At 42.2% G+C, this 25,278-nt stretch overlaps 1 protein-coding gene across 1 annotated transcript in view; it reads right to left on the bottom strand.

The window, feature by feature from the left end:
- Window positions 1-22,967, bottom strand: part of PPA1 (inorganic pyrophosphatase 1) — a 49,686-nt gene extending 26,719 nt beyond the window's left edge. The window contains exons 1-4 of the mRNA XM_075610766.1: window positions 22,755-22,967; window positions 11,773-11,837; window positions 2,400-2,453; window positions 503-622 (exon numbers count right to left, since the gene is read on the bottom strand). Of these exons, the coding sequence (XP_075466881.1) occupies window positions 503-622; window positions 2,400-2,453; window positions 11,773-11,837; window positions 22,755-22,815 (300 nt within the window). The 5' untranslated portion in view covers window positions 22,816-22,967. The remainder of the gene's footprint in view (window positions 1-502; window positions 623-2,399; window positions 2,454-11,772; window positions 11,838-22,754) is intronic.
- Window positions 22,968-25,278: the final 2,311 nt, after the last annotated feature.

The raw sequence follows: 25,278 nt of genomic DNA, 5'->3' as shown, positions 1-25,278 counted from the left end.
TGATCTGTTGCAGGCTATTGAGGACTGAAGTTGTCCACCCCTGCTTTAAAGATATATAAATACTAGTTTTTTTTAAAGAAACCATTGAAACCGCCCTTAAGCAGCAATCCCCTGTTTCCAACCACTTTTTTTTTTTTTTTTTTTTGCAGGATGGGAACCAGGAAGCGCATTATTTTTGGCTTTGAGGACCCTCCGGTAGACACTTACTGGTACAGGTACCGCCGTTACCTCCTGTCTTTTAGATCTCCTGCGTCACGCGGGGCACATTTGCGGCCTCAAATGCCCTGCATCACACGGAGGCAGCTAAAACACTCGGGTGTTCAGTGGCAAGGATTTCAGGAGTCAGGGGGATCCCCGGAGTTGAAAATAGAGCAATTATGGTATTGGGGTGCGAGGGGCATGAGTTGTTTAAAACAAGCAGCTGGAATTGCTTTAGAAGTTCAATGTGATCTGAAGCGGGATTGCACTTGTACACTGCATGAGTAACGTGTGGTTTCAGTACCTGTGGGAGGGCCCCGTAGTTCCAGATATAACCCTTGTGAGGGAACACATTGGCGACATAGCGTAGCTTGCCTTTCTTCACATCTTGTTTGATTGGGTTCAGAGGATCTTTTGTGGCAATCTGCGAATACAAAGGGGGGCGGGGGGGAGTGAGGGATTCGATCTATATAGAACACGGCGACATAATAATATGGCTCTAAAAATTCTACACGTGGTGAAGACACGGGCTCCACTCTAATGCAGATTTATTGCAGGGGGATCAATAATAAAACTTCTCCACAGATGGAATTGTAGTGTACAGTTCACTTAAAGCAGCAGTCGGTGCTGAACACTTGTTTTTATTTCTAGTTACTTTAAACGAGCTCTTTTTGCCCTTTCCAAGGCGGGTTTTATTTTTACAACATATGAAGTGTCTGTGAGGTTAACATTTTCCCCAGTGCTCATTACCCTCTGAAGGTTACCATGGGAACTGCAGAAGTTCGCAATGGGAAAATAGTACTTTTTTTTATTTATTTAAAACACGAACAAAAAACAAACAAAAGATGGACATGCGCAGGGAGCAAGATGCTAACATTATACGAGCTAAACTCGTATAGGCTTCAGGTGGAATTGTTGCTTTAAAGCTTCACGGGTCTCTTCCTTACATCTACTGTAGACAAAGACTTGAAGAGACCTGTGAGGTTTTGAAAAGCTCTGTGTCCTGTATCATTTCATCCAAAAAGAACTGCAACATTGGGCCTAGAACTGTGAACTCCATTCAACTGGAACTCTCTCAAGAGGAGGATTCAAAGCTTATTGAATAAGCACCTCAGCCACTAAACACCCCCCCCCCCCCAACATTTGTCCTAAAATTGCTGCTTTAAATGTTATCACAAACAGAATACAGTATTCTTTTTCTGGCTGTGGTAATTAACCATCTTTGATAAAGTAACAGAAAATGAATTCAAATTATTTTTACTTAAATAATGACCAGTAAAATACAGAAGAAGTGAGTATAGACAACTGTATGCGTCTTGTGATGTAATTTAGGGTAATGTAAATGCAAGACTGGTCAAAAAAAAAAAACCCATTATACTCAATAATAATCCTAGATTGCTGTGTCATCTGCAACAGCCCCCAACTAAATTGCACCCACATTTCCCTCCCCTGCCCCGGATTCTTCATAGCAGTGGGAAGGAAGGCAGATTTGTGCTTTTCCAGCAGATGCAGAAGTCAGAATAACAAACAATTAAACTTCAATGAAATGACAAAGCCAAGATGATTTCTAAATCATTTTTATTATAAAATAACTAGGCACCGGGTAGTTATATACGCATTTGTATAGTATTTGGAGGCAACTTTAACAAGGGTGTAGTCTTCCACTAACCCTTTCAGTGACAGTGGTGCCAGCAAAGCATTGGTTTGAACGAGTTCCTGTCACCCTAGGGCAGAAGGATAGTAGAAAAAAAAGAGGGAATAACCCCAATATAACTGATGCTACCAGAGTCACATATATGGTGCTAAATGGATAATAACTCACTATTAGTATATGTAGTATAAAGTCATAAGCACTCTTTGATAAAGTCCCATCCCGGGACGAAACGCGTCTGTTTTTTTTCTGTGATGTGCAGCATGTAAACCATTAAAGCTGATTTTATTTTATTCACCCTTGGCTGAACTCCAATTGCTGTGACCGCCATCACCCTATTTTTGTTTCTAGGGCAGAAGGAGTTTAGTATCATACCGTGCTAGTCATTTCAGTTAGAAGTCCATCTTTAAAAGGAGAATTCTTGGAAAAAAAGTTGCTAAGTAGGATATCCACTGTTCATACACATACCTTTAACAACATCTTCCAAGAACAATCAAGGCAGAAAATTCTCAACCCACTACCCGATTATTTAAAAAATATATATCATTACCTCCATTTTCGCATTGGTCCATCTCGGGACTTCCACTACCATGTTAAATATGTTCTGTAAACATGAAAAATAAATATTTAGTACATGACAAATGAAAGAAAAATCATATGAAACCTAGCAAAATGATGATTATGAAACTAGCAAAAACACCCCCAAAATATATATGACGCAATATGGCAATTGTGAGCGTTTGGGGGAGGGAAGGATTGAAAGCAATAAATCATTTGCAATGTCTAGTGTGTGTGATGGGAGAAAGCAGACAGGTAGCAGCAACAGAAGCTACATAAAACTTCTATAAACAGAGACAAGCAAAGTACACAAATTATGTTCAGATTATAAAAAAGTTTATTCCCAAGTAGAAGATGATAATAATACTAACAACACATGCATACATACTTTATCGGAATAATAGTTTCCTTAAAAAGTATTGTCCCATTTAGAGCAGCTGTTCTACCCATCTGTATCTTGCGTAAAATGAATATCGGAACTTATGCTTATCCGCTTGGCTAATGAATGCTTCATACTGTATTTACTTTGCAAACAGAGCAAATCTAACAATTTACCTTGGTCTTATGAGGACTCACAGTCTTATTGCCAAAAAACATAGGCTAAAGATTTTTTTTTTTTTTTAATACAAAGTGTCAATCAACTTTAAATGTATATGCATACTTTTTTGCCGTTATTTTTTTATTACAAGATTGAAGCAGGGGGGTTTACGAAGCTGAACCTTGTTGATTCAGCTCTGGGGACTCCCCGCTTCTGTCGATAATAGGAAGCCACACCAGATATCACTGCTTCCTATTAGCCTGTGTGACATTTAAACTGCCATTATGTTAGGCACACAATTTCTCTGCTTGCAGGGATACCAGCACCGCTAATGATTTAAGTATCTCTGGAAGCAGGGGGTCCCCGGAGCTGAAATTAATAGTTCAGCTTCAGAAACCCTCTGCATCAAACTTGTAATACATTTTAGTATTTGTAAATAATTATTAGTGTAATATTACTTCTAATACCCATCCTGGTAATCTATGTAAAGAAACATCCCATTCAGTGCCAATAAATGTTTTGTTTTGATGCATAGCAACCCAAATTCTTAATTCTGCGCTAACACTATTAAGTCTTTTAGGAATAACACAGAGTTGAACGTGGTGGACGATTTTAACGCAAGTCTCCTTTTTTTGGCACAGAAACATTCTTTAGTACATACCATTCATATCTGTAGAAATTGGAGGTTAGTACATAGGCGCACACAAGCGCAATTTAAATAGTTAGACACGCACCAATTCGGCGATAGAAAAAGAAGTCTGCGACACTCAGTACATCGGTCCCCATTGTGTGTAATGGGTTAAATGGTTATGGCAGGAAATTAAGTGCTATAGTTTAGCACAGCGATCTGTGCTGCTCAATTTATACCTTTTTTTTGCCTAAAAAATCACTCCACTGAACCCCGTTACTCCAAGCGGGACCTGCACCCACTCTATTTTTATTTTTGCCATGCAAGTGGATCACGTTTCTGCTCTTAAAAAAATTTTTTTTAAAAAATATATGACTGCAGTCAACCAATAGAACGTTGCGATTTGTCTCTTCCAATGACATCAGAGCTTCCTATTGGCTGTCGGATTCAAGCTGACCCAACCTACCTGTTCAAATTTAAGCAAGTCCACAATGTGTCTGTGGGGTTACATTTTAATTCCTACAATTCTTTTTCGATAAAATAACCTGATTTCTAAAATCCTGCGATGTCATGTCCCATCGCAGCGTCTCATAAAAGGTCTGCACCTTCGCAATATAGTGAGTCATTGGACAAAGCGAGATAAAGAGCACAGGCTGATACAGTAAACACCGAAAGAATGGGTGCCTTTCTGGGTAAGGATTTGTAATGTCAGGAGACATACATTTGCTTTTCCGGTCTCTGTATATGTGTTTGGTGTTAACACCATTTAATTCCTACTGTATAACAGTGAGCTGCTGCACTTCTCTTATGACCATAAAGCTGTCGATATTAGCAACACCCGACATTATTTCCCTGATGTTGTAAAAACACTGAAAAAGGATTTACTGTAGAGCAAATATATGTAGCCAGGTCCCCCTCTGGCTGTCACCCCCCCCCCCCTCACCTTGCTGGCGATCGCGGGGGCGGTCAGGATCCTGCTTTGGGGGGTTGCCGGGGACGCGCGCGGCCGGTTGCTAGGGCCGCGATCGCGTTGCGAGGGCTCCCGGTGCTCCCGAAGCAGGGCAGCAGGGCGCCGCCATTTCCTATGTGTTCGCACGTGCGCAGTGAAGATCTCGGTGCGGTGGCCAGCAGGGAAGCTCGCGCATGCGCAAGACAAGCGCGCGAGAGGCAGCCAATCAGCAGAGGGCTCTAGAGAGGGACTACATATCCCATGAGCCTAAGGAGCTCCCCACATGACCCTAGGGAGCCAATAGGGCTACAGCATCTCCTGTCAGAGGAGATTAAATAAATTTCGCGGGCTCTGAGCACGTTAGTCAGTCAGCGTCAGGAGCAGTTAGGGGGAAGGAGGTAGGGTGCAGGAGTCAGTGACTCCCTGCACTAGGCCAGCAGCCCCCTAGGCCCCAGATAGCCCTGAGCCACCAGTAGCTTTGAGTGTTTCAGGGACAGGCCCCAGGTTAGGGACCCTGCTCTTTACTAGCCAGAGTCAGTTAGGGACCCAGCGGACGCTGCACGTCCATCCAGAGGTTTGGGCTCAGACCTCCGCTGCAGCAGCCATCCGGGTGGGATCGCCCCGGACGGTAGTTCCTGTATTCAGCAGTCCTCGGATCCTTTGTGAAGTTCCTTGGCAGGCCCGGGCACCGGAGTGCTCGGCAGGTAACCAGCAAGTGCACAAACTATAGCACCTATTCATACAGGACCTAGTGGCTGCGCAGTCACACATACATATCTCACTTGAAGGGTGGGGGACATATTGTGTGTGGTTACTTGACACGGAATGGTATCATCCGGTGGAGGTGGGAGCGTCCTGCGAGACGCAGTAGTAGTGTCTCCTCTAGAGAGGGACACCTGTTGATATATGAATAAGTACGTTTGCACTAGTAAAGTTATTGGTTGTTTTACATGCTGTGTGTGTGATATATACATATTGTCCTGTGAGAACCACTCCCCCTCTGGTGGGAGCCATCGCAGGTGGAGGCGCTGCACCGAGTACGAGGTTACTCCTATTATTATACGTGCCCCAGGTTCCCCATGGCGGAGGCTTAGGCCCCCTGTGAGCCTCACAGGCAAAGCACCACACATGGTAACATTAGGTTCCCCACGCACGCTCACTATATGCGATTGGGTGGGGGAATACCCGTTACATATATATCATCCTTTACATTAACAAGCCGAAAGGGATCTCTGGTGCTGAAAGATTTCTTGTGTAATAGCACAGTATAGTAAATATGGGCCAACATGTCTAGCTTTGTCTTAGCCAACATCAGACAGAGCTCGTACTGAACCAAAGGAATTTGTGGTTGGAAGAGTCTCCCGTTGATGTGTGCATCACATTTTTTCATTTGATCTACACATAAAAACACATTATTTACTATACATAGCCTTTCATGCTCACACCACAGCCAAAAAAAAAAAGAAAAAAAGACAATCCTTTCATTATGGCTAAATTGGTAGCTGCAAATTGGGTTTAGTCCTGATGTATTTTTATCACGCTGCAGTGGTGGGTAAACATTGTAATTTTAAGATGAACACAGCTCAGAAATCCCATCAGTACAACAAGACATTGAAAAGTATTTAAAATCTGAAGAGAAGCTGGCACAGAAATGTATGAAGTTAATTTCATTGGGCTCCTCCATCACATACAGTACTTCATTCAGGCAGCAAAATGTTTTATTTTTAAAGGTTTATTTCCATTTGGCAACATGTCCTGCAGTTGTAATGACATTTTTAATAAATCAGTTCTGTAGTAAGAAAAAATACTTTTAGCATTTTCTATTTAAAAAAAAAAAAAACAACTTTGAAAGACCAATTTTCTTGTATTCTATTTTAACAAGCATGCTTGTTCCTATAGCAACGATTTACATTTCCCATATTTAAAGATGTCGCCAAACTTTGCCGATCAATAGACGGAGAACGAATTGACCGGCAGCTATGCAGTTTTTTTAGGTAAGTAGAGATTGCCCACATTAAATTATTGAAGTTTAAAAAAAAAAAATAAAAAAAAAAAAGGGAGCCTGAAATGCAGCTTTAAATCTATTTAAAAGAAATAAAATACGTGTCCCCAGTAGTGCTGCTTTTAAACATGTCACACATTTTTTTAGGTGTTAAAACTGCAATATCTGTTGAAAATAGATTGTATTTACTCCACTCAAGGAGTTACATATTTAAACAACCAGGATGGTTGTTAGAAATCCCAGCCTGGCGATCCAAAATCAGTAATGGGGACCAATCTTCACGCTACGCAAAACCACCCTCAAACCTTAATGGGACCAGCTGTGTGGCTACACCATAACCCATCATGAAGCATACTCCACCCGACAATGAGCAGCCACGTCTTTTGTTTCAACATTGCCCCTTATTCCTTCTAGATTGCAAGCTCTCCGGAGCAGGGCCGGCATTACCTTTGTATCCGTTTGTCCTTATTTGTATGTAACAGCTTGTGTAATGAGAAAATCTCTGTATCCCCATTGTACCACGCTACGGAACATGTTGGAGCTTTACAAATAAATGAGAATATCGTTGGTCCCTTTTACGGACTTGTCACTAATAGGAGCAGGTTAACATCGAGACTATGGCCCATAATTACCAAGCAGTCTTCTGCCAGAAGAAACTTTCCAGTGGCAGAATATGTCTTATGGTAGAACCCTGCTTAGTAAATACTAGCTGTTATACCCGGCGTTGCCCGGGATTTAATGTTCTCGCTCCCCCTCTCTTTCTCCCCTGTTCACAGCAATACCCCCCCCCTTGACAGCTCCGTTACCCCCCATGTTCACAAGTCTGCTTTAAACCACCCCCCTCCCCCCCCCCCCCAAGACACTTTCCAGTGGCAGAATAGGTCTTATGGTAGAACCCTGCTTAGTAAATATGAGTCTATACCGGCAGATCCAAAACCTATAAAAGAATAGTATAAAGCAGCACGAGACAAGCATATATAGCTTTTTGTTCTTCTGGCATTCCTCTTTCAAATTAAAAACCCCTCCATCCTGCACCCCATTCATACTCTTGATGTATCTGAAAGTCTCTGCTATATCACTCCATTCGCTTTCCAATTGTACATTTCGGAGGAGGTACAAAAGGATTTTATTACAAATATTGATTTCACCTTAGAGTTCGAAAATGTACATTTGTTGTTAAGGAAATAAGACACTATACTTGAAAATAAGGTGTCTAGATAACTGTGGGCAATCTCACAACAGGCATCATAGAGCAAGAAAATGATTGACTAGCCCTGCATTCAAATGATTACGCTGCTATTATTTAGCAGAAGGATTTACAGCCTTTTTAAAAAACAAGACGCAAGAAAGTTCTGAACTGAATACTAAAGCATCGCATTTCTAACCGTGGTCTCTGCTGCTCTGCATTATTGATTTCATGTTGGGCAGAGGTCCTGTTTATCAAAGCAAGCTTTGCAATCAATAAGTTCAAACTACGCAAAGTGATACAATTTGAAAACCAGTGCGATTAGGAGATCCACAATGTAAAGATAATGGAAAAGTCGAGTCATATTAGCCAAACAACCTTTTGCACAGTACTTGCATAGCATGTCTGCGTCCAAGCTCTACAAAATACAATAGACCGCTACAGTAAGACCGTATGCACCTTTATATACAAGGCGTGAAAGTCCCCAATGGCTTTCACCCTTATCTTGGGCCACCGTAAACCACACCAACCCAGAACCACCTAACCCAGTGTTTCTAGCTTCAATGATTGCGACACTTCAATTGGTCAGCTTTATTCCTTAAAAGTAATTAGATTCTCACATTGCAGATTCAAATAGTTTTTTTTTTAACCTTCAATAAACCAGGGTGTCCTCTAGAGCTGAACCGCAGCACTTAATGCTCCTTTTTGCCAGTAGGTGCAAGGAAAAACAAAGATGGTTGTGAGGTCATCCAACTGGAAGCAGCAATGCCATCGCTAAATGACGTCACAGCTTCCTATTGGTAACCAGAGTGAAACTGACCCCAGTGGCCATATTGTTTCTCACGGACAAGAATTATTGTAAGGGAATGTCATATTTAAATACATATAACCACACCCACACACACCACACACACCACACACCCACTTGTGATGTGATTTAAATACAACAGTTGCTGGAATTCATGTGCATTCAAAGCACTGGTCCATTTCTTTGACAAATGTTGCATTGCCGGTAATACCGGTCATGAGGGTAAAAAACAGGAAAATCAAGGTGTATTGAGAACTGCACAGGAGTCAGCAGCACGACCCAACAGCTTATACAGTCATCAGGCTCGGTTTGTTCACAGCTTCTCAGAAATTATCAATTGTTAGAGGCTTTTGTAGAGATAATTAGCACAACCTTATATGTGGCATACTTTACATTTTCTATAAAATTAAAAAAAAATTAAAAATTAGAAATCAAAATTGCAAGAAACATTTGGACACAAAGTAAGTTATGGGGAGTAAAAAAAAAAAAAAATTTGACTAAAATCCCCCACTGTCACATGTCTCATTTGCAAACTGATACAGGACACTTTTCTTTCTTTCTTTCCATTGTTGAAAACTACAGAATACTGATGATGCCTACACAGTGCCGGATTAAGGGGCAAGCTGGGCAGGCACTTGTCCTTGGAGCCAACCGCAGAGGGGCGCTGAAAGCTCCGACCCCATCTTTAGATGTCCAAGTCCTGCGCAGCCTCGTCAATGTCGAGGGACATTTAAAGATGGCGCGTAGAAGTGGCGGAAGCGTGAGACGTGGCCACATGGGACATTGATGGAGCTCTGTCAATGTCCCGTGTGGTCGAGCGCTCTTGTCAATGTTCCTTTCTGCTGCAGCTACTCCAGCGCCTACCGCTCTGACACGCCATCTTTAAATGTCCTTCGACATTGACGAAGCTGCACAGGACTCTGACATTTAAAGATGGAACAGAGGTCGATGTTCGCGCACTCACCTTTTGCCGCCTCCTCTCAGCGTTCTGCGGTGACGCGTTTCCATGACAATGGGACGTCATGTTTTCATGGCAAAGCTTCGCCATGTGATGTTGGGAGGGGCGACGTGCCCGGGGGAAAGCTACTCCCTCAGTCCGGCACCACGTCTACAACATACCGATCTTGGGTGTAAATTTCCTTGGGTTCACATGGCATTAAAGCAGTAATACTAAATTTCTCTTTATTTCTTTCTTATTTGTATATGTCAAGCATGCGACTATGTATAATTCTACATTCTTACCTAAGCTGGCAATCATTTGGTGCTCTGGTTATAAATGTGTAAAAAAAAAATCCGGTGTGACCAACAATACCTGCTTTAGTCAATGTAACTCAGCAGCTACAATGTATCCTTATATTACATTATCTATTTTTACAGTTTACAGCTCAAACTGCTGGGAATATTGGCAACAAGTTATCACAAACAGGAAAGTGATGCAAGATCTTGCACTGCTGGGGAGATGTGCTAAACCCTGCTATAGAAAACAAAACTATGCTTTAAAAAAAAAAAATAACTTGTTACAAATGGCATTTAGCGTTACTAATAAAAATGCAGTACATATTATCTAATCAGAATGGATTTTTTTTCCCCACATGTTTTTCTGCTCTAACCAAGGTGTGCACAGAACATGTGACAAAGCACTGAAACCTTTATCTTGCTGTATGTAGGAATTCATCACCAATGTACCAAGCTCATCCCTGTCTTGTGACTTTTTAAATCAAACAAGTTGACATATCAAAGTCCGTATCCTTTATCAGAAAGGCCCCTGGCCAGTTAAACTGTCCTACGGTAGCTTGATTTATGACCCTTACATGACCAACACCACTTTCTGCCATGTGTCTTCTTAAACAGTTACTATTTTTATCACCCTGCAGTGACTGCGATAGCATACCTTTATTGTTCTGTATAAAGAACATTTGGGCAAAATTAGCAGCACAAAGAATTAATCACAGAAACTGGGTCAAAAATTTAGTGTTAAGATTAAAAAGGTGTGGTTCCACTTATTTGGTTTATTCGTTTTCCACAGATTGGCCATATTTTTTTTCCATATTTTGAACATTTATGACATTTTTATATACGTTCATTTTGAGAATTATGATTTTTTTTTTAAAAAGCTCTAAAAATAAGTCTTCTAGAAAATGTTTTAACTTGTCCTAATTGGCAAGTGTTCAGCATTCTTACTCAGTCAGCCTTTCGATACAAAGTAGCCCTTAACAAAAGCAGCATTTATTTTATATTGCATATTGTGCTTTTCCAGTTTATGGTTTAATATAACAACAAAGATTTAACAACAAATTTTTTTTTTTTTAAAAAAAAAAAAAAAAAAAATCAACACTTGTGAGCACATTCACGTCTCCGACAGGTCTACAAACCTGTCTTCGGCCATAATCTTTCTGTATACACTTCCACTGCAGCTAGGGATTCTGAGTAACGACATGCAAAGGAACATTGACACTCACTTATTGCTTTGTATCCATTTTAACATGGATCCCTAGACGCTTATGCCTGCCCTATTACACAACTTTTGCAGCACTGTCTGGGTGGGAAAAAAAAGGGGACAATTTATTTCTTAATAGATCAATTGATCTTTACAGCAACCCTTAACCACAGATTACTTTGCTGTAATGCACTGGTTTTAGTGCAAGAGCGTTACGGGAAGCGTCAATGAACCACTGAAATGTTCGGCCTCATTCCGAAACAGAGAGCTGCATAGCACCACCAGCCATTTATTTGGGACCTCATAATAAACCAACAGCATTTCTCTTCCCAATACATCCAATTCCACTATACGGCATGTTAATAGAGATGTACGACCAACATGAAGCGACTAAGCAGACAAAGGAGAAATCAAAAATGTTATACAAATATAACCTGAACCAAGTTGTTGCTAAAAGGATCAGAACAGCCTGATTTTGTAGTTAAGGAGTAGCCAACTCCAGTCCTCAAGGGCCACCAACAGGCCAGGTTTTAATGATACCCCTATGTCAGCAGAGGTGGCTAAGTCAATGACTTTATACATAATTAGCAAATGGGAATAACAATAATAAATACCACTCATCCTCTTACCCAAGAAAAGAGAGAAATTGGATGGGACTTGAGGAGCTGAAAAACAGTGTCTTGGTCAATATAACTATAAAATGAGTATCTTGCCCAATTAGAATTCAGAGAAAGTCGCAGTGACACGAGCTAATGACACACACACACACACACACACACACACACACACAGTGCCCCGAAGTGGTTACACTACTCACCTTTGTTTCATCCGCGTACAAAGGAATATCATGGAACGGAGAGATGTACTGCCCCTTGACGTTTTCTGCAAGAAAAATTAAATTAAAGTGTGGGCACCAATTTACACCATCCTGCTTCACTATATCAAATTAACAAACAATGGAAAGACTGCGACGCACCCGCGATGAGGATGTCATCCTCCTTATTCAACTCGCTTGTGCGTCGCAGTCTTTCCATTTTTTTTTGTTCTATCTAACCACCGCGGACAGCACACCAGAGGACAACGATCAGGCCCTGAACATAAGTAGGAATCAGGGTACATCTGACTCCGTGCAGCAGTCATCTACCTAATCCGGTGAGAGAGGTGGTGTGCGGATGTTCAGGGGGGCTATACAAAGTGCCATAAGGATACAGAAGACAACAGGGGGCGCCACTCATTCACTTTCCTGGATGCTGCATACTCTTAGTAAGATAACGCCTGCTTGGCCTCACTCATCACATTTTCTGTTACTGGATACCCCCACATTTATACTCCATACAATATTTATGGGCCTGATCATATCCTTATATATAATCACATTCAAGTTCTAAAGAGACCTCAACAGTCTCTTTTGTTGTTTGAACACTTTCGAGCCCCAGATTTTCCTATTGGACTTTCAACCTACTATATCAAATTAGCCCAATAAAAGAGCATTATATGGTTTACCCAAGGACTAAGACCTGCAAACTCGAATAATAGTAAGTAGCATCGGGCGGCAGTGATACAAGGGTTAACCTGGAGTTTATTAATTGAGCATTTTATAGGTGCCAAAGTAATAGGCAATGTTTCCTGGGTAACCGGTAAACAAGTGTGGTCCATGCAAAGCGAAGCCATGTCCCTTAATGAGTACGGCTCTGTAATTAGAAATGGAAATAGCTCTCCCTGCCAACACGTTAGCGACGGATTATGGGCTATGAAGAGCAATCGAATATGCTTTAAAATTAAATTAATTACCAGTGTTGGAAACTTGGATACAGCAACATAAAAAGTGGTCCAAGTGTGATTGCGCTGGGTATTACAGAACACCATTTCCTTTACATAGTTCTAAACAGACATTTCCACCTATTGAAAGAATAAAAGGGGTTGATTGGATACAGGGCAGGGCGGCCCTCATTTCAGAACCAGAATTTTGCTTGTCTCCACTTATGGGCATGAGGAAATGCTCCTTTTTTTATCTTGATAAATGCAGTCGTTTCTTGTGGCAATGCAATTATCTAAACCAGTGATTCCCAACCAGGGTTCCGTGGAACCCTGGGGCTCCTTGAGGCAGTCTCAGGGGTTCCACCTATGGACCACAGACCCCCTCCCCCCTTAGGGGTGGGGTTTTTTGAAATGTATTTTGTAGGGTAGATTGAGTGAGAGTGGGGTAATTGGTAGGGGCGAGTGAGAGAAGAGAGGGGGGCAGGAGGGAGTGAGGAAAAGAGGGAGTAAGAGTGAGACGCAAGGGATAAATACATGGTGGGAAGGGGGAGAGTTAGTGAGATGGATGGGAGAGAAATACATGGGTAGAGGGTGAGAAATAGAGGTGGCTCGTGAGGTGTGAAATGTTGTTACTGACCCCTGTCGAACCTAATATGTGTCAGCCAGATATGGGTTCCCCGAGATTTTTCGAAATACTTCAAGTGTTCCTCCAAACAAAAAAGGGTTGGAAATCACTTATCCAAACTGACGATCGATCTGTTCTCTCATGCAATGTGATTCCCAGGAGCGTGGGAATTGTAGGTTTGTTTTCAGTACATGCACTATGGATGCCTATTCCAAAAGAAGAAGTGGTGTGGCTTCCTAAATGGTTGCCCAAGGACACTTAATATATTAAAAATCATTAAAAGGGGCATACAGAGTGTTTGTGGGGGGGGGGGGGGGAGGGGGAGAAATGCAGTAAGTCTTATCTAATACTACACAACAGATTTATAAAAAACAAACAAAACAAAAACAAGCAGGATTTGGAATAAAATACTGCCTTAAGTGCAGGGCCATAACTTCTGTATGACGCACCCTGTCCGACTATCAAAAATCATGTTTGCTTTAATTTTCCTTAACTAGTTTGATAACCGTGGCTACAGCAATAAGAGTGGGAAATGTGTGCATACACACACTTTTTATCCCACTAACTGGGTTTAAACTGCACTGTAGCTCACACACAGCACATATACTGCTCCTAATGTTAACCCTTGGCTATAGGCCAGTGTTTTTCAACCGGGGTTCCTAGGAATACTTGCATTCCCCTAGACGGTTCCCTGCAATTTTCAGGTCCTTTGAAGATTTTACCAAATACAGAAGTATTTACAATGCATCTGATCTCGGACGCGCTATTAGAGAGGGTTGGGGTTCCTCAGAATGTCACAAAATAATTCTAGGGTTCAGATTCTTTGATGAGAGATAGAGATAGATAGATAGAGAGAGAGAGAAAGAAGTCAACCCTAGCAAGAGAAGACAAAGGACAGCACTTAAGGATAAATGGCAACACAAAAACCCGTATTCAGATGGTACAGCACAAACAAGACCAACGTTTCGGTCCTTGTAGGACCTTCCTCAGGGCAGCACTACACTGAGGAAGGTCCTACAAGGACCGAAACGTTGGTCTTGTTTGTGCTGTACCATCTGAATACAGGTTTTTTTGTTGCCATTTATCCTTGAGTGCTGTCCTTTGTCTTCTCTTGCTAGGGTTGACTTCTTTCTGTTTATTTCTACAGGACAGGCACCATACCATTTCACTTTGATGGGATTGCTCTGTTTTAATTAATTAATTACATACATACATACTATATCAAAGAATCTGGAGCACTCACAAATTCAAAAAATACAATTTAATGAAGTAACTGACGAAGTTGAGACATTAGGGAGTCTGACGTAACAGCATTAGGGTCAAAGCAGCCATTTTGTTTGACTATTTTAGTCCGCCATCTTGTCTTGTCTTTGTGAGTTTTAATGTCATCATTCTATGTGAAGAAATCTGTGTGAAAGAGAGAATGGAATGTTTTCGCTCCTAGCTGACTTTATTGATCTTTCCTCATCCAATCAGCGTCAAATTGAAAGTGTAAACAGGCCAGAAGTTATGAGAAAGCCTCGTTAGTAGTCTAAGATAAGCTCAGTTTCTCATACAATGTGCCAAGTGGCAGAACTGACATCACATTTAACCCCATAATGATTTTTAGCTTACATCAGTATTATTACAAAATGACATCAGCTTTAGTATTATATATTACAAAATGAGGTAATATTTAGTGACGTGCAAGCCCCCCCATAAAGGGTGGAGCTTTAGGTTTTAGGGTATAAATATATGGCATACCGTGTTATCTGGGAGAGAGCTTTCTGTTTTGAAGCTGTCTCCACTGTGTGCACTCTGAATAAACTCATTTGATAACTGAATCTTTGATGTAGAAGAAAAAAAGAGAAATACCAGCGCCAAAAAATTAAATTAAATGTCAATTATATGAAGTCCAAACCATACAATGTGAAGTCCAATTGTAGTCCTTGAATGAACAGATATTATGCAAGTGAACTGTTGATTCTCATCAAGAAGCAGTGCAATATGTGAAAGAAAAAGAAAAGAAACAGATTATGGTGCAGTATGCCAATCAATGCAGACTTCAAAACATATACCCAGTATCCAGCATTAGTTGTTAATAAATAGCTTTTTATTTTAGTTTATAGCCTGGCTTGTGTGGTCGATAGTCTGTCATGTTTGTTTTGTGTTGTTAGTCTATATGTTTTGAAGTCTGCATTGATTGGCATACTGCACCATAATCTGTTTCTTTTCTTTTTCTTTCACATATTGCACTGCTTCTTGATGAGAATCAACAGTTCACTTGCATAATATCTGTTCATTCAAGGACTACAATTGGACTTCACATTGTATGGTTTGGACTTCATATAATGGACATTTAATTTAATTTTTTGGCGCCGGTAATTCTCTTTTTTTCTTATGCATTTTTGACTGACTGTACTGTCAGTATTTGTCCGGCTGCCAGTGTTGTTATATTTTATATTCCACCTTTTTCCTATTAGGGGTTATTTTATGACTGTTTGAAGCGCTGTTTTGCACCGTCTTTTTTGTTATTGAATCTTTGTTGTAACATTTTTACAGCTTTTACATAACACAGGCATCAGGGGGTAATCACAGAAAAAAGAAGCAACGTTTCGTACCTTACGGTCCCTGGGGGAGCTTGAGAAAGGACCGTAAGGTCCAAAACGTTGCTTCTTTTTTCTGAGATTACCCCCTGATGCCTGTGTTACTTCATTAAATTGTATTTTTGGAATTTGTGAGTGCTCCAGATTCTTTGATATTGGGTATTTATCTATTTATTGTTGCTGGATGGTGATCCTGGATGCAATGTGAGCACCACGACTGATCAGATAAGTTTTTTCCTTTTACTTTTTCCCATTGAGTGCCCTGAACATTCTTGCTATAGATATAGATATAAAGAGGTTCAAAACCACTGCTAAGCAACAGTGGTGATTACAAATTCCCCCAAAATAGTTTGCAATGAATAACTGCGATTTATATTTAGCCAAAAAACTTAAGAGATGACCGCACACCAACACTGATTTTCACCACAGCACTGAATATTCTTTGAAAGGTCAATCAGCAAGTAGTTATTTATAGTTATAAATCCTATCAAGAGTTTAAACAGCAGATCGTGTTCTAGCTTATCCACAAAGCTAAATTAGATGCAAAAACACAGGCCAGTGTTTCTCATTAGCATACGCATAGCATTATTGTAGAGCAACATTGTGTTGACTTTTAATGGGGTGAAGTGGGAGAGGGACATTTGACAATTGAATTTGGATATACTTTGCATATTGAATTTAATTAAGCATATTTTTCAGCACTCGGGTATACTGTAACCAGAGTTTGTTCACACGCAGCTCTCCACGTGCTGTATACACGAATGCTTGGGGGGGGGGGGGGGGGGGTATACAAGTCACTAGGTACTTTATTAAAATTCTCTCTCCCTGTCGAAATGGCAAGAGTAGATTTGGTAAAACATGTAGCAATAAAGTTCCTGGAGACTTCTACAAGAACACAGATAACACGGCATAGATGAACAAGAAATGATAAAAGTATGTAACATGCATCTCATCAGAAGATTACGCAAAAGCAATAAAATCTGTGAACAATGGGAAAATACCAGAGTAAAAAATTTTGCGAGCAAAATTTAAAGACATTCAAATTTGAAGCTCATCACTAGAAACTAATTTTAAAGTTAGACAAATGCCCAAGTCAATTCACTTTTCTATAGATCCGGGTATGTTGCTAATTAGGAGTAAGGGGTTTGATTTCATGCCAGAGAGAAGGTTTGGACAAGAACTGCTGCTTTAAACTTCATCCCTTTTACTTCAGTCTTGACCCTAATACACTCTCTTGCAAGTTATAAAATAAGCAGCAGGGATTTGAACAAACTTCTCTCACCTAGACCGCGTGATGCAATATGCATACAAAGCCAGGGTGCTGATTTATTCAATTAATTTTCACAAGCAAACAGTGATCTGAAAAAAATATTTGCCCGCTAAAAACAGTCTACTAATTTGAATGTATTGCATCCACAAGGATGGACACTACCTAGACCTGGTTTTCACTAAAAACTTCTCTCTCTCTGACTTCTCCATTTCCCCTTTTCCTCTCTCTGACCATCACATCTCATTTTCTCTCTCTCGCTTCTCTCCATCTCCATCTCGCCCTCGTTTTTGCAGAAACCTGCGCTCTATTAACCTACCAGCTCTTGATTCCACTTTACGCTCCTCCCTCTCCTCTCTCAGTTCTGCTTCAGACCCTGACAACCTGGTCAGGAACTACAACTCTGCCTTATCTTCCTCTCTTGATCTTCATGCCCCGCTTTCTCTCTGCCGTCCTCGCCCTTCTAACCCCAGACCCTGGCTAAACTCCCACACACGCATGCTGCGTTCCTCCACTCGTTCCTCTGAACGCCTCTGGAGGAAATCTCAAACGCTCGCAGACTTCATTCACTACAAATTTATGCTATCCTGTTTCAACTCTGCCCTCTCTCAGGCTAAACAAACCTACTTTTCATCACTAATCAACACACACAATTCTAACCCACGCCGTCTCTTTTCTGTCTTTGACTCTCTACTCAGACCACCCTCAGCTGCCTCCTCTTCTTCCTCCATCTCACCTCAGGACTTTGCTGACTTTTTTAAGGAAAAGGTGGAGTCCATACGGCAGAACATCCCATCTGTTACCTCCTCCCATCCCACAATGCTTCCCAACTCTCCTCCTGCCTTTCTTGACTCTTTTTTCCGCTATCTCGGAGGAGGATGTATCACTGCTGATCTCCTCTTCTCCCTCTACCACTTGCCCTCTTGATCCCATTCCCTCCCATCTCCTAAAACCTCTTGCTCCTTCTATAATCCCTATGCTCACACAGATCTTTAACTCTTCCCTCTACTCTGGTACCTTTCCATCATCCTTCAAGCATGCAACCGTTATACCATTACTCAAAAACAGCAAGCTTGACCCTCCTAACTATCGACCTGTCTCCCTCCTGCCTTTTGCCTCCAAACTCCTTGAACGTCTTGTATTCTCTTGATTGCTACACTTTCTCAACACCTATTCTGTCCTAGACCCTCTACAATCTGGCTTCCGAACTGCTCACTCTACTGAAACAGCCCTCACTAAAATAACTGACGACCTCCACTCTGCCAAAGACAGAGGTCATTACACTCTGCTCATATTACTCGACCTCTCGGCAGCATTCGACACCGTGGACCACCCTCTTCTCCTTCACATTCTCCATACTCTTGGTATTCGGAACAAAGCTTTATCCTGGATCTCCTCTTACCTCTCCCATCGTACCTTTAGTGTCTCTTTTGCTAACACCTCCTCCTCCTCTATTGATCTCTCTGTGGGGGTACCCCAGGGCTCTGTCCTGGGACCCCTTCTCTTTTCTCTCTACACACTCTCTCTAGGTGACCTAATCACATCTTTTGGGTTTAAATATCACCTCTATGCTGACGACACACAAATTTACCTTTCAACCCCTGACCTTACACCTGCTATACAGACCAAAGTTTCTGAATGCCTCTCTGGAATATCATCCTGGATGGCTATCCGCAGACTGAAACTTAACATGGCAAAAACAGAGCTCCTTATACTTCCTCCCAAACCTGGCCCTACTACCTCCTTCCACATTGCTATTAGAAATACGATCATTCACCCAGTAGCCCAAGCACGCTGCCTAGGGGTTACACTTGATTCCTCTCTCTCATTCTCCTCTCATATTCAAAACGTTTCTAAAACTTGTCGCTTTTTCCTCCGCAATATCACAAAGATACGCCCTTTCCTCTGTTACTCAACTGCTAAAACTCTGACTCAGGCCCTCATTCTCTCACGTCTCGATTACTGTAACCTCCTGCTGTCCGGCCTTCCTACCTCTCACCTGTCTCCCCTACAATCTATCCTAAACGCTGCTGCCAGAATCACTCTACTCTTTCCTAGATCTGTCTCAGCATCTCCCCTCATGAAATCCCTCTCCTGGCTTCCGATTAAATCACGTATCTCACACTCAATTCTCCTGCTCACTTTTAAAGCTTTACATTCTTCTGCCCCTCCTTACATCTCAGGCCTAATTTCTCGCTATGCACCATCCCGACTCTTGCGTTCTTCTCAAGGATGTCTTCTTTCTGCCCCCTTTGTATCTAAAGCTCTCTCCCGCCTTAAACCTTTCTCACTTTCTGCCCCACACCTCTGGAATGCCCTTCCCCTCAATACCCGACTAGCCCCCTCGCTATCCACCTTTAAGACTCACCTGAAGACACATCTGCTTAAAGAAGCATATGAGTAGCACTGGATAATCATGGACACATGACACATAAAGCTTGGCCCCTGCAGACGCACTTACTAGTATTCCCTCCTACTGTCTCTGTACGTTCTCCCTACCTACCAATTAAATTGTAAGCTCCTCGGAGCAGGGACTCCTTCCTTAATGTTACTTTTACAGTATGTCTGAAGCACTTATTCCCATGATCTGTTATTTATTATTTATATGATATGTATTACTACTGTGAAGCGCTATGTACATTTATGGCGCTATATAAATAAAGACATACAATACAATACAACATATCACAAAAGCATTGGAAAATTCAGCAATTAGGGATATTATATATTTGCAGAGCTAGTGAAATCCCACAATTGTGCAAATAATACTTTTAAACATCTGTGCGCACGTTTCCAACACTTGAGTCACAACTCACTTTGTCTTTAATTGTACATAGTTATGAACAAACCAAACTCTGTCCCCTCCCTAAATAAGTATTTTATTCAACTTTATCCTCCAGAATTATACTCAACATATTACAAGAGGTAAGTGAAATAAGGTGCAAGGTTAAAATGGTGAGGGGGGCAAGGATAATTGATGCAAATATAGAGCTTCTCATTATCAATTGACAACCCTGCCTTCACGTGGCGCCCCCTTGGGTATATCCAGCTAAACAACTTCCAGGGATCTTTTTAAAGTGAAGTTTTCCGTGGAAGTTGCCTATACCCATCCGTGGGTGGAGAGGCAGAATGTAAGCAAGTAAACTGGTGACAAGTAAGGCCTCAGCCAGGTAGGAAATGGGCGCGCTGGTGCTCGTGCTCTGCGCAATGCTCGGCCGGGCGATTCGTGGCCGACTAGGTGCGCGCTTCTGGTTCGCCCTCTTTGGGTGAAGCACTCACGTGACGCGCTTGCGAGCAGCAAATTCAAATTTGCTTGCTCGGCAAGCAGCTAAGCGCCGAGCAGGCGCGCCCACCCGCTCACGCTGGCCACACACATTGTCGCAATGTGTCTCATCGTGGCGAGCGTGAGCGCGCCCGCCCAGCGCCACCCTGGACGAGGCCTTAATAACAAACAAATGCTTTCTTGTGCAATATATAATTAAGATCAGGTGCAGCTCTTACAAGAGGGGCTGTTTAATGACAATTAGTATTTCAGTTAAAATTACAAGCACTTCAGACTGAACTATGACAGTTATACACTTCTAAACGTCTTGCGATTGCCTATTACTGAGGGGAGGAGTGGCTCAGTGAGTAAAGACACTGACGGGCACAGAGTTTGATGCAGGGGAACCTAGTCGGCTCCTTGTGACCTTGGGCAGGTCACTTTATCTCGGGCATAAAAAAAACCATAGATTGTAAGCTCCCAGGGACCTGTGCCTGCAAAATGTCTCTGTAAAGCGCTACGTAAAACCAGCAGCGCTATACAATAACATATTATTATTATTTGAAATGCAAAATGGTAAATAAGAAACCAGACAAAAGGCTATATAAAGACATCAGGCCCTAAAATGTCATATTGCTGTAGATTGATATAGTGCATGCTGTGAAGATGGAAAATCATAGTGATATGCAAACACTGATTTAGTTATTGCAAACTGTTGGAATTCAAGCGAAGTAACAATGTTTCAAAAAGGTCAGGGATTGCTATAATTCTGCAATGTCCATGTCTCTAAAAACAGAAGAGAAGCGGTTAGCCACACACTGCTATACATTATCATTTAAGCAATGCTGCTGGAACCCATGGCCCCTTCTCTCAAGCAAGGCAGGGGCCTGGAAATGTTTCTGAAATTATTATGATGTATAGTAGTGTGTGACTAACCTCTTTTCTGTTTTTTTTTGTGTGCGAGTATTAAAACTTTTAGAATTTGTGCAACATACAAGTGAGGTTTTTCCCCAATTTATCTTTACATTTGTAGCAGAGTGTACGTCCAACTATGCATTTTTGTATTGTTACTGCAGGGGTGCTCAACTCCAGCCCCCTCAACAGGTCACGTTTTAAGGATAACCCAGCTACAGCACATGTGGCTCAATCAGTGGCTCACTCAAAGACTGAGCCACTGATTGAGCCACCTGTGCTGAAGCAGGGATATCCTTAAAACCTGACCTGTTGGGGGGGGGGGGGAGCTTGGAGTTGAGCACCCCTGTGTTACTGTACTATGTTGATGTCTGTATTGAGAGCTTGCTGGGTATCTGTGTGTTTGTTTGTATTGAACCTGGCACTTCTAAAAGTTCTAAAGAATACGTGTGTGGGTGAGTGAAGTTCTAAATTCCTCTTATTGTGAAGGCACAGCCTCAGTGACACTGCAAAATATAGTATGACTTGAGGAATGCAGATTAAGCAACATACATCATATTGATGGCATATACAGGCAGATCTTCTATAAGGGGCCATGCCAAATGCACATGATCTCTATGCAGAAGAATAACTTGACTGCCCCAATCACTCTATCTACAACTCTGCTCTCTCCCCAACTACCTCCATTCACCTACTTCTAGACTATAAAAAGACTTCTTACATACAGCAGGAAGAGAAATTGAAAAAAGTTACTGCTTTGCCCAATTACTGTAGGTGCATTGTTTACATCAGTGGTGCTCAACTCCAGTCCTCAACCCCCCCCCCCCCCCCCAAAGGTCAGGTTTTAAGGATATTCTCAGTTGAAGCTGGGATATCCTGAAAACCTGACCTGTTGGGGGCAGAATAAAGATCTAGCAGGATATACCAGCTCTTATTTACTTACTATACATAAGACAATTATTTAAACCAGCCCCCAAAATAGTTCTGTCCAATTGACCTCTGTCCTTGTCAAGATCCCATACAGCGGTATCCCTCCCTTGGTCCCTATCAGGATCCCATACAACCCCCTTTTCCCCCTGGTCCCTATTAGAATCCCATAGAACCCCCTTCATCAACTGGTCCCCATTAAGATTCCATTCATCCCTCTCCATCCTCTGGTCTCTATTAGGATCCCATATAACCCTCTTCATCCCCTGGTCTCTATTAGGATCCCATATAACCCTCTTCATCCCCTGGTCCCTGTTAAGATCCCACATAATCCTCTTCGTCCCTTGAACCCTCATATAGGCCCTCTCCACCTTACTGACCCCACACAATCCATACCAGGACCCATCCTCCGCCCTCTGACACAGGCCCTCCTCAGCACGCACTACACCAGCTGCTCACTCACTGAAGAAGAGCCGGTACTCCAGGCTGTTGGCCGAAGCCCTCTGCTCCACGCTGTAGGCCATGCTGCTAGAAGGTCCTGCTGGTCTCTGGCTATGTGCGCTCGTGCAGCGGCTCCGGGAGAAGCAGTGACAGCTGGGCGCGCTGACTGCAGGAGTGAGGACAGGCCAACTGGGGCAGCACTACCACACACCGCCGGCCTCGGCCTCCTATTGGCTGAACGGGGCAGGGAGCGAGGTCAAGTGACGCACCTCTGTCGCGTAGTTAGGACACGCCCCTTCCCCAAGTCCTTCAGCCAATAGCAGCGCGTACCTGCGCGTTCAATGAATGAAAGGGAGTGACGTGCTCGCACAGTCTCTGCACGCTGGAGCTCGGAGCCCCGCCCACTCGCTGACGTCACTGTTAGAGGGAGCGCCACGTGGACCCTGCACTTGATCACTTCCCTGTAGTGACAGTGGGACAGGCTATTGTTACTACTGTAATGCGTTGCAGCATATGGACATGGGATTTATCATTGCATTGAATTCATACCTGCAAACTAACACCGAGTGATCAGTGTGACAATAATCCAGTGAAGGGTTTGGTTTCCCTTGTGCTGGGTTGATTATAACATTTGTATAATAGAGCAGGGGTGCTCAACTCCAGTCCTCAAGCCACCCCAACAAGCCAAGTTTTCAGGATATCCCTGCTTAAGCACAAGTGGCTCAGTCTTTGACTGAGCCACCTTTTGCTGAAGCTGGGATATCTTGAAAACCTGACCTGGTGGGGAGGTGAGGATGAGTTGAGCACCCCTGTAATAGAGTAAGATCTGAAAAGAGGCTGGTCTGGAATCCAAAGGGACCAGAACAGAAAATATTTAGGTGTAAAAGGGCCACAAGTTAATGCAAGTTAATTTTAGATACCTGTGAATACTCTTGAAAATATAAAAAAATGTTTGTTCCTCAGATTCAATGCTGGTTCATAAGCGCTGAAAATACCATAAGATCTTGTGTGACAATACAGATTCCAACACAGGTGTCTTGCAGTTCCAATGTTTATTCCTGAGGCATTATTTAATCCCAAACTTCAGTTAGTTACAGGCAATACTTTATGTTACAGGTTATAGATGGAGAGCAGTTTTCAATCCAGGTGCAAATATTTTTACTGAGTCCAATTTACTTTTATTTTGTACACTAATCTCTTGTGTGGCACCGTATCAAAAGCCTTTGCAAGGCTAAGGCTAGGTCCCCAGTGGCTGCTGCGGCACGCGATACCGCGTTCGCACTGCACACAAGGCACAGCCCTCTATGGGGTAGGCCCCAGTCAGTTTGTGTGTGCGTGCACGACCGCCTTGACCAAAAGACAAGATTTTTGGCGCGGCGGCTGAGCATTGGCCATGTCACGGCGGCGGTTCAGCCAATGAGGGTGAACCAGCGGTGTGACATGGCCGCACCCCTTGCCACGCCCCCCAGTCGCGAGTGATCTGAAGTCCATCAGATCTCTCAGCTGGAGGTGGAGGACGCCGGGAGGTGCTCCGTCGCGCACCCTGGGGCCTTGCCTTAGTAGACCATTGCAACTGCAATTACCCTGGTCTAAATTCCTACTTGTCTCCTTAAAGAAACTAGTAAGGTTAGTTTGGCACAACATATCCTTCATAAATCCATGCTGACCATTACTAATAATTGTGTTATCCATTAGGTAATCCTGAATATTATCTCGTACTATACCTACAAGTAGCTTCCCACTATTGATGTCAGGCTTACAGGTCTGTAATTCCCTGGTTGTGATGTAGCATCCTTTTTTAAATATAAGCACCAAGTCTGCTTTACGCCAATCTTGTGGTACTGAGCCTGTGGAAATGGAGTTCTTGATTATTAAATTAATGGTTTGGCTATTCCTGAACTTGGCTCCTTAAGAACTCTTAGGTACATGCCATCGGGGCCAGGTGCCTTATTTAATTTTATCAAGCCGCCTATGCGCTTCTTCAGTTAACCAATTGTTCGTTAATATAGAGGTTGTGGCTTCCTCTGGTGGCCCTATTTTTGCAATTGATTCCTCCCTGGTAAATACAGAGGCAAATAATTTGATTTAATACCTCTGCTTTATCCTTGGCTCCAATATTTTGCCTGCCCATCTCACACTGAAGGGGTCCTATATTTTCTTTTTTTTTTAATCTTTTTGTTATAAAGGTACTTAAATAACTTGTTAGGGTTGATCTTATTTTTGATTGCAATCCTTTACTCATTTTTAATTTTTGCTAATTTGATTGCCCGTTGCAACCTTTGTTTCATTCCTTATAATTCTGGTACGATGCCTCTGTTCCTTCTGATTTGAAGGAGAGTGCATGGTAATGAAGGAGCACAGCCAAAATCCACAGGTTAAAAATAAAATGTTCCAAAGTAACTAGTTATGGAGGAAAGTAGTGTTGTTATTTATTCTGGTTGTCACTCTACCAGATTCAAAATTAGTGAGATTTGGAAATTCTGGAACAGAACTTTACATTGAAAGCAGCATTACTACATTCACCCCCGTTTTTTTCCTTATTATTT

Source organism: Ascaphus truei, chromosome 8 (assembly GCF_040206685.1).
Source record: "Ascaphus truei isolate aAscTru1 chromosome 8, aAscTru1.hap1, whole genome shotgun sequence".
Lineage (NCBI taxonomy): Eukaryota > Metazoa > Chordata > Amphibia > Anura > Ascaphidae > Ascaphus > Ascaphus truei.
This window is presented reverse-complemented; position numbering and strand designations above follow the sequence as displayed.